The sequence below is a fragment of the Canis lupus genome, chromosome 12, assembly GCF_048164855.1.
Source record: "Canis lupus baileyi chromosome 12, mCanLup2.hap1, whole genome shotgun sequence".
NCBI classification, from domain to species: Eukaryota; Metazoa; Chordata; class Mammalia; order Carnivora; family Canidae; genus Canis; species Canis lupus.
Window position 1 is genome coordinate 8,403,729 of NC_132849.1, and position 9,994 is coordinate 8,413,722.

The 9,994-nt window shown below is 47.8% G+C and overlaps 1 protein-coding gene across 3 annotated transcripts in view; it reads left to right on the top strand.

Annotated features, from left to right (window-relative positions):
- Positions 1–9,994, top strand: part of ZNF697 (zinc finger protein 697) — a 30,529-nt gene extending 20,535 nt beyond the window's left edge. For 2 of the 3 annotated variants that reach the window (XM_072769571.1, XM_072769572.1), the window contains exons 2-3: positions 3,524–3,803; positions 5,212–9,994. In XM_072769571.1, coding sequence (XP_072625672.1) covers positions 3,560–3,803; positions 5,212–6,635 — 1,668 coding nt within the window. In that variant the 5' untranslated portion in view covers positions 3,524–3,559 and the 3' untranslated portion in view covers positions 6,636–9,994. The other variant, XM_072769573.1, reaches the window with a different exon arrangement.

The following is a 9,994-nucleotide window of genomic DNA, read 5'->3' on the forward strand; positions in this document are numbered from 1 at the left end:
TCTTGTGTCCACAGGGCAGGGCTGTTGGTTGTAGAACCTTTAGTAGCCAGGCCACAGGAAGCTCTGCTCGTTCTTGCCACAAGCCATTCTTGGTGAATACAGAGTGAGGGTATGTGTGCATGTACATCGTTTTTTAAGTCAAGAAGTTGGCTTAAGTTTCATAATATTATAACTACTGCTTATTGTGTCTCTACTGTATGCCTGCTACTTTTACAAATCTTATAGGATATAAGGAACAAATCTTATAGGCAGTAGCATACTTGTTTCTATTGATGCAGAATCTGAAGATGAGCCAGGTTTAGTACCTTGCACACAGTAAAGTAGCTGACAGAGCAGAGGATTTGAACCTAGGTCAGTGTAGCCGCAAATCTATCACAGCGCCCTGCCACCCAGTCATTATCCAGCCCTGGCCTTACCCCAAAAAACATGTTGCTAGTTTTTATTCTGAGAATGAATGGGCAAGAAGTTGGAACAAAATGTGCTTACAGATCTACTGACTGACACTTCAGTTATACCACACTGTTTAGATAACGTTTTTGAAAATTAAGTCTTCCATAGATTGAGATAAGTACAACATCTGCCCTTGTCTTTTTGTTGTTTCTAAAATAATTGTAGTTTTTTCTTCAATGTATTCTATCACATTAAAAACAAAGTTGGCTTTTTTTTTTGCTGATAAAAATATATCTTTATTATAGAAAATATAGATGTTCACCAAAAGGAAAAGTGATTCCAAGCAGCATACTAGCTTTGGGCTAAATGGACAGTGGAGCTGTTGTGTAGGGGTTTGAATCCCCACTGTGTTACTAATGATTTGTAGGACTTTGAGCTAGTTACAACTTCTGTGCCTGTTTCTTCATCTCTGAAGTGGAAAATAATACCCTTCATCATTGAGTTGTTTAGATTAAATGATACAAAACCATTAGAAGTGACCAAGAGATATTTAACACTTCAATAATGTTCTGATTCTTCTCTTTGAACCGGTATATACGTGTGTAAATATATATGTGTGTGCGCATGTATATATCTACAAAGTATGCATATAGTAATAAATAAAATGAGATAAAAAAAACAGCTAGTTTTTATCTAACAATATATCATGACTGCCTTTCCTTACTTCTAAATAGCCTTCTCTGTTCCCTGATAGCTGCCTGGAACCTCATGCTGTGACGGCGTGAATGGAACGGAATCTATATTGTGGGGCATGTAGATTTCCAGGTTTGCTCTAACATGGTGCACTTTTAAATAAATCTGAGTAGATGCTGTGCCCACGAGTGGTGTCCCTCTGGGTGACAGGAGCTTCCCACTCTTTTTAGAGCATACCTAATCTTCCCTCCTCTCAGGTGAATGAGGATCTGCGCATGTTCCCTTTGGGAGCTCAGAACCTTCTGAGCTGTGAACTTTCATACTCCAGCCCCAACTGGGGAACTTGGCCTCGGCCTCTTTTCCTTTCTCCCCTTAAATCTATAAAAGCTATGTTTCTTGGTTTAATATCTCTGGTATGAATTATCTCTTGGCCCCTGAGAAATCACAAGTCAGAAAGTACTCTCATTCTATGTTGCTATGCCTCAGGTACTAAGAAAGTGCTGTGTCCTTTTTAAAAGGGATTAGAGGTGAAACCCTAAGCTTCTCTGCTTTCCAGAGAGACCCCTAATGCCCACCCTTCTGTGTGGAGAGCTATAGTCATTTCTGTGCCATTCCAGGACCACACCTGGCCATTTTAGTTTTATGAATTTCTGGTGACACACTTATTTGATTATTTTATTGATGTAGAATTCTACATGCTGGCCTTAAATTAGGTCCCTCATAGGCTTCCACCTCTTCTCTGCTTTCAGCCATTAGCAAACCAATAGGTCACATGTTTGAAAATCCTACTCTTGCCTCTCCACACCTGGCCTTCTGGGGTGTGTTATAGATGCAGACTCAAGGGATGTACTTTCTATGGCTTCTGAGTACCAGAAGGCTGAGAGTTATGGGTAGAAGTGATTTAGGGTCAATAGTCTCTTGTGTGATACCCCTCTTAAAAAGTTTATAGCTTTAATGAGATTTTTCTCACCCCGAGTCTTTGAAACCTGTCATTTGAATCTATGTATATTCTAAGGAAACTGAGTTCCAGGACTCTCTTGACCAAACAGCCACAGACACAGGCATTTTCTTATAATGTTTAAGGGATAAGCTTCATTTTTCACTCTAATCTAGGGAATAGATTCTCATCTCTGAGAAAGGGTACAATATGCTATTTAGGGTAACGTATCTGCCGAAATTATGGTGGTGCTGGTATGTCTGAGATGTGCTGGAATGGCATCGGGACTTAAAAAGAGAAATAATGTGTATTCCATATGGGAAAGAGAAATGACACATGTATTCCATGTTTGTAAAACTCAGGATCAATTCCTCTTTACAGTGTTTTCCAAAGCCCATTTTAATGTTTCCTCTGACATCCTTCCTGGGAGAAGGGTTAAAAAGTATCATTGTCCTCCTGGCACTGAGGAGGACACTGAGACAATGAGAGGCGAACTGACTTGCCTTGAGCCCTGGAGTAAGGCTGGCAGGAGTCTGCAGAGCCAGGGCTGCCCTGGGGAAAGTCCTCTCAACAGAGGCAGGGAAAGCTCCCAGACAAGGAGAGAACATCTTGCTCAGCTGTATTGGTGTAAGTCCTGTTTGGGGGCTGCTGAGGCAGAGAGTACTGGACATTTCAAAGTCTTAGTTCAAGATCCTTAACCAATAATCTGCTTTGCTGCCTTGAGCTAAGCTGTAAGAGTGATGGATGGCAGAAGTCGATTATTTTTGGCTCAACTGCTCAGTCTTGGCAAGGGGCCTTTACATGTAAATATGACCTCTACAAAAGGTTTAGGAATCTGAGGTCATTTTCTTCCTACAATTCACATGTTGGCCTCTTCTGCAGAGGGGTTACCAGTTATGTGGGGGTCACGTTCCTCTTCAGGGTTCCCTACAATTAAAGGATATAGTAAGGCCAAATATGTAGTAAGGCTAAAGTGATGACTTCTATCATAGAGGATCCCTGCATCCTCTTCCACCCCCAGCAGACCTGCTAAAGCTTGAGTTCTTTTCACTCATTGCTTGCAGGAAGGCAGCAGGTGCTCATTGGTTTAATCCCCACCTTACCGCTTACAAGTTAGTCTAAGGCTAATGGGGTCTTCTTTTTGAACTTTACTGTTTTCTCAGCTGAAAGATGGGAACAGCCACACTAAGGCTAAAAAGTCATGGTAATAGAAGAATCCACTTCAGAGATGGAAGCAGATTAAACTGTATCCAATCCAGGGAGAGTTGGCATGTGGTCTCAGAATGAGTTGCCACTGTTCCCACACCACCCAGACCAGCCTCTTTTGTGCTTGGTTCTGTGCATCTTAAAATGTGGGGTGTAGCAGCGATTTGTCATCTGAGGCTTGGAACTCTACACATTTTCTTGGACTGTGCCACTGATTTTCGTGGAAATCAAGGCCAGATATGGTGGGGGCATGAGGCCAAACTGACCTGACCTTTATCTGTGTTTTGTCTGGAACAGGGGTCCCGGTCATCTCCCTTGTCCAGTTCTTCCTGGATGGAACAAGAAAATAAACAGGGTGTGTATGAAGCCCAGGACTCAGAAGACAAAAGGATGGGCTCTGATTTTGAGAACTCTGAAGACAGGGAACGGAACCCAGAAGAAAGAGGAATGGGCTCTAATCCACAGGATGCAGACAAGAGAGAAGGCCACCCAGAGCAGGAGCTGGGCTCCAACCCACAGGATGAAGCTCTAGGAAGGGACCCAGAGGAGAGGGAACTGGTGTCTGACATCTGCCCAGGTGAGGAAAAGCTGGCATTTTCATGGAAGTTGCCCCACTCACAATTATTTCTAGCTCCTCTAGAGTTAGAACCAGCCTCAGCATTCTTTGTGGGAGAGCCTTCTAGTGGAGACCATTAAGCGGATTCTGTATCACCTTAAGCCTGAGAAACATCCTTTTCTTCAGTCCAGTCTGAAGTGGGCTCTTCTGGTAAGCATGGGTGAAGAGGGTAACTCACTAGCGCAGCACTTTACAGCATATAGAACACTGCTATACATTAACAGTCCCACAACAACACAAGAGGAGACACAGCTCGTGTATCAGAACCTACCTCATCAGGTTGTTGGGGGAGTTCAGATGAGTTGCTGCAGGTGAAGACTTAGCATAGTACTGAGCAAACAAAGTCTCCAGATGTTTACAGTTACAGTCATCATCTCTGTTTGCAGATAAGTAAGCTCAGTGGTAAGTGACCTGCCCTGGTTCATGCGAATAATGCCCAAAGTGCTCAAATCTTCTGCTAAACCCCTTGCTATTCCTGACCTGGAAAGAGGAAGTGCTGGCCCTCCACCTACTTCCTTGGTTCCATCTCCCGGCATTCATCGCTTTATACTGCTCTGTGCATGACTTGGGGACAGAAAAGAGCTGAAATACCTTATGGCCAAGACTATGAGGTTCATTTCTTCCCCCCATGACATGTCCCAGACTTCCTGCTGCTCTCCCCTGCAGTGCACACAAGCGCCTGGTCTTTCACGTTTTCTTAACTTTCTGGAGTGCCCTCTGCTTGGAATCAAGCAGCCAGAGAGAGACAGGTGTGTGTTCTGGGATGGTCTCTGAGTTGTGATCACCAGCTCTAGGTCCTGTGCTCAGTCCCCCTGCCCGACTTGCGGAGTGAAGCCCCTAAGCTGGGATGTGTTTGGTTTGTTGTCCTACCCCAACAAATTATATTTTAAAAATCAGCCTGTTACCTGGTTAGGACAGGTGGTCTTGTCTTTGCGGCCAGGGCCTTGAAAGGCATTGGTAGCTGTTAGAGTGAGCTAATCTCTTCCAAGATCCCACAAAGTCCCGCCTGGCCCATTTTAAGCTGTCAGGCCTCCGGGTGGCTCTGTGGAGCGGAGCCTCGGTACCGTGGGTGGGGCTTGGACCTCGAGATAGTTGCTAGAAGAACTGGCCAGCCAAGGGGGCAGGTGAGTGGGCTTCGCCCAGGTTTCAGAGCACAGTGTCCTGTAGGCCTTCCCCAGGAGGCACCAGGTGGAAAAGAGGCTAGAATCGTGGGGGCCTTGGAGAGACAGAGGTTGAGAGTACCGGGGGGGGGGGGGGGGGGGCGGGGAGTACTCTGTGCTCCACACTCTTAACTGAGACTGGCTGCCTCTGGGTTTCACCCCTTGAACACCAAGTAGAGTCACCCCCACTGCCGCCTTTGCTGTTGCAGATGGGCTGCTGAGTGAGGAAGAAGGGGCTGTCCTCCGCGAGGATTACCCGTCTGGCGTGGCTGAGATGGCGATGTTCCCGGGACTGGGACTGGGACTGTCGGAGTCGGAAAGCCTTTCCCGGAGCCCCCGGGAAGAAGAGGAGAGCGCAGGCGAGAACCGGCCGGACGAAGAGGCGCAGCCGCCCGCTCCCACGCTTCCCTGGAGGCGGCACCTCTCGCTGGGGAGCCGGCACCGGAGCGACAAGGCCGCCCACCGCCGCTTCCGCCGCCTCCACCACCCCGTGGCCGTGGACCTCGGGGAGCTCGACAGCCTGATGGCCAGCATCATGGACGCGCCCACCATCTGCCCCGACTGCGGGGAGAGCTTCAGCCCGGGCGCTGCCTTCCTGCAGCACCAGCGCATGCACCGCCTGGCGGAGGCCGCGGCCGCCGCCAGCCTGGAGCCCTTCGGCTTGGCGGGCGAGTGCGGCGGGGTGGTGGGGCTGGTGGGCGTGGGCGTGGGCGTGGGCGGGGCGGGGGGCCTCGGGGCGGGGCCCGCGCTGGCCCGGCCCGCGCGCGAGAAGCCCTTCCGCTGCGGCGAGTGTGGCAAGGGCTTCAGCCGCAACACCTACCTGACCAACCACCTGCGCCTGCACACGGGCGAGCGGCCCAACCTGTGCGCCGACTGCGGCAAGAGCTTCAGCTGGCGCGCCGACCTGCTCAAGCACCGGCGCCTGCACACGGGCGAGAAGCCCTACCCGTGCCCCGAGTGTGGCGAGGCCTTCAGCCTCAGCTCGCACCTGCTGAGCCACCGGCGCGCGCACGCGGCGGCCAGCGGCGCGGGGGCGGCGGCGCTGCGGCCCTTCGCCTGCGGCGAGTGCGGCAAGGGCTTCGTGCGCCGCTCGCACCTGGCCAACCACCAGCGCATCCACACGGGCGAGAAGCCGCACGGCTGCGGCGAGTGCGGCAAGCGCTTCAGCTGGCGCTCGGACCTGGTGAAGCACCAGCGTGTGCACACGGGCGAGAAGCCCTACATGTGCTCCGAGTGCGGCGAGACCTTCAGCGTCAGCTCGCACCTCTTCACGCACAAGCGCACGCACTCGGGCGAGCGGCCCTACGTGTGCCGCGAGTGCGGCAAGGGCTTCGGGCGCAACTCGCACCTGGTGAACCACCTGCGCGTGCACACCGGCGAGAAGCCCTTTCACTGCGGCCAGTGCGAGAAGCGCTTCAGCGACTTCTCGACGCTCACGCAGCACCAGCGCACGCACACGGGCGAGAAGCCCTACACCTGCATCGAGTGCGGCAAGAGCTTCATCCAGAGCTCGCACCTGATCCGCCACCGCCGCATCCACACCGGCAACAAGCCGCACAAGTGCACGGGCTGTGGCAAGGGCTTCCGCTACAAAACGCACCTTGCGCAGCACCAGAAGCTGCACCTGTGCTAGGGCTGGGCCGCTGGGTGGCTGCCCTCGGGGAGCATGTGGGGGAGTAGACGTCCTGGGACTAGACTGTGTAGAAGGAAATGGGTGTGGGGCGGGAGGGACAATCTGAGTAGCCGGGGAGTCTCTTGGTGTTAGGGGGTCTTGAAGGGGAGGGTGGCGTAAGTGTTGCTCTTTAGGGATGTGATCATTTGCCTGCCTCCTCCCCAACGAGGACATGCATGCTTGGGACACGTGCTTGAGCGGGGACTTCTTCAAATAGGCACAGCAGGGAGTGAGGAGCCGGTGGGAGTGCAGGCATTTTGAGGACCTTGAAGAAGGGGAGTTGGGGGCATAGGGGAGTGAACAGGATGGCAGGCGATAGAGTAGTGGGGCTCTGAGGGCCTGTGGGAATCAGGGAAGGGGAGGACGTGGTTACAGGGCAGGTATGAATAATTCAGTCCTGGTCTCACCAACTGGTAAGCCACTGTTCGCCCTGCCACCCCCCCCCCCCCCACATCGGCTGCAGTCTCATGAAAAGTAGAGGAACCTTGTCCATCCTATTGGAGAGGATATTTTGTATATTCTTCCCTTCCTTTCTCTGAGCCACAGTTCGCTGCTATTTTGAGGCATCCAGGGGAAACTGGGCATGAAAGCTTACACACTGATCTCAAGGGCAAAATTGAAGTTTAGACACTCATTCATAACTAGTTTTAAGGTCACCTGGGAAATCTTGGTCCTGCCCCCTGGTTCTTTGCTACTTCCTTTAAAGTAGTCTAGCTTCATGCTGGGTGAAGGGTGGTCTATGTGGATGTCAGGTGTTAGGGGTGTGCCAAGCCCAGTATTTCGGGTCTCCCTTGTGATCTTCTAAGTGCAGGGAAATGAAACAATCCTAGCTATGTGTGACTTTTCGCTTTCCCAGACCAGCATGATGCTTGTTTCCAGTGAATCTCAGATCAGCAACGGTTGCCCCAGTGACCTGCTACAAAAGTCAACTAGCTCAGAGTTTAGCCAGCCTTATGTGAGAAATCCAGGAGAGCAAATGTTCACATGTTGGGGTACAAGGCTTCTTTGTCTCATCTGCCTTCACTCTGTATCCAGTGCACCCCTCCCCCTTGGTAGTAACGGGGGAGATGGGGAGATCGTCAAACAGCCACTGTCATCCACGTTGTAATGGACTTTTGGTCTGAGTAGAAATAAATGTCTTTTACTTACACGGGGAGGCACAGAAGAAAGCTCAAGGCTTTGCACAAGGAAGGCACGAGCAGGGAGAGGTGTAAGTGCAAAATTGCCAAATAGCACAAGCAATGAATGTTTTCTGGTTGTTCTATAAATGCCAAAATAGCACTTTTATATTTGTAAAGTGCTTTATGATTTTTAATGATTGTTAGTTGTTTCTCACGTCTTTGTGAAGTTAGATCAGTATTATGACCCCTATCATAGGGAAGACTTGGGGACAGGAGTACAGTAGGCTGTTCTTGAAGAGAGGCAGATGACCGTGTGGATAGGTACGGTCTGACCTTTTGTGCTCTCCAGCTCAGCTGCTAGAAAGACTTACCTGTCATGATTTATATAATAAAGACACTGAAGATTCTAATGCTTCATGGAAAACTTAAGGCTAGTCTAGAAAGGCCAAAGATGTCCTTGTTGACAAAGCTGGTCTTTGTCATGTATTTAGGGTGTCTTAGGTTTGTTCTGTCTAGTAGGGGGCTGTAGTTAGATGACTCTTGTACAGGTTTCAGTCACCTATGCTGAAAATCCCTCCCCTAGGTTAGCCTTTAGAAGTTAGAGTTGTGGAAAGCAGTCTTGTTTCCTTCACTAGTGATTGTTGGTTGCTCTGTACTTTTCATGGAAGCATCTTCACAAACTGTTGGACACATTCGAAGGAAAAGAAGAAAAACTGCAAGATTGTTTTTATAGTTCTAGCAAACTTTTTCTGTGGATGCTGGTAATTTATACTTGATCAGTTGTATTTTAGCAAAGAACCTCTTTGGGGACTGTAGGAAAGCATGTTTTTGTCCTTATAAAAACACCTTCAAAAAAAAAAATCCCGAGAATTCTGGGCTTGTATAATATAGCCTGTTGATCTTGCCCTCTTAATCAGTTTATTATTATTTGCAAATGCAAATAGATTTTCAAAAGATAGATAATTTTGCAAGATACTAATTATTTTCTTTTAGTTGAGTAATATGAACAAAGTAAACGTCCATTATTTATTCTCTTTCCTCTGAATACTAAGTATTTAGGACTCTTTTGAAAATAATATAACCAGTTTGTAGGTAATCTTATTCCTTTGTGTTTTTTTGTTTTTTTTTTTGTTACGCACATCTACCTCTTCCAGCCGTTTTAAGTTCTCTCCAGTCTGTGCCTATGAAATCTCATCCAACTTTTGATTGTTCATGGATTAATTATCCACTTTATGGGTTATGTGGCCTTTTGCTGTCATTGTACTCTGTTGTACAGTCTCATCTGCATCAGCTATGTTACATATGGGCAGCTTTCAAGAGATAGTTCAGCAGGGGAAGGGGATTGAAGCTTATATAGAATAATTTGGTGGCAGTGGAAATCTTTGGATTTCATTGACCTCTCTTCTTTCAAGTACGAGAGATAAGAGAGTCAGCCACCACCTCAGTATCCCTTTTATGAGCAAATCCCTTAGCAGAAGAAAACAGTCCAACCACCAACACCCCCACTCTCATGGTGCATTTAAAATGTGATTCCATTTTTCTTACAATTCTTCAGGGAACATAGCTGCATTAAGTGAATTTAAATGCAGTCAGGAGGTCATTTCTTATATCTAGTTTGAGAGTAATAGGGTTGTTTTTTTTTTTTTTTCAGCAAACTCTATTAACCGTGGTTCACCCTTCAAAATGTTCATTTGAAGATTCCATCCATCAGCTCATTAATGATGGTGGAGGCAAGTGTATCATTTGTTTCCTGGGGAATTTGGTCAGGTGCAGGCTGCTCTTTCCTTAGCAAAACCTGGAGCAGTTTCGGTAGGTTAAATGGCTTGATTAAATCTTGAGCTCTGAGTTGGAAAGAGATGAGAAGTTAACCCCTTGAGCCATGTGGTCTCTTCAGGATCAAGAGGCTGTACATGTGTGAAAAATACGGACTAAGAACCTGTGTTCATAGACAATCCGAACTGTGTTTCTGAAGTTTGTGCACATTTTCCTTCACTGTAATATTATTTTACAGCTGTTTGTTAAAATAGTGAATAATTTAATGGTTTTAAAAGTAACAGGTTTTGTGTGTGTACTTGTATATGTGAGAATTGCCTTATTTTCAGATTGTTTTATTTAATGATGGTTCCTTAGACAGCGTTCTAATGTTCAGCAACCATGGAATATTTGTCATTAAATCCATATCAGTCTTTTTCCATGTTA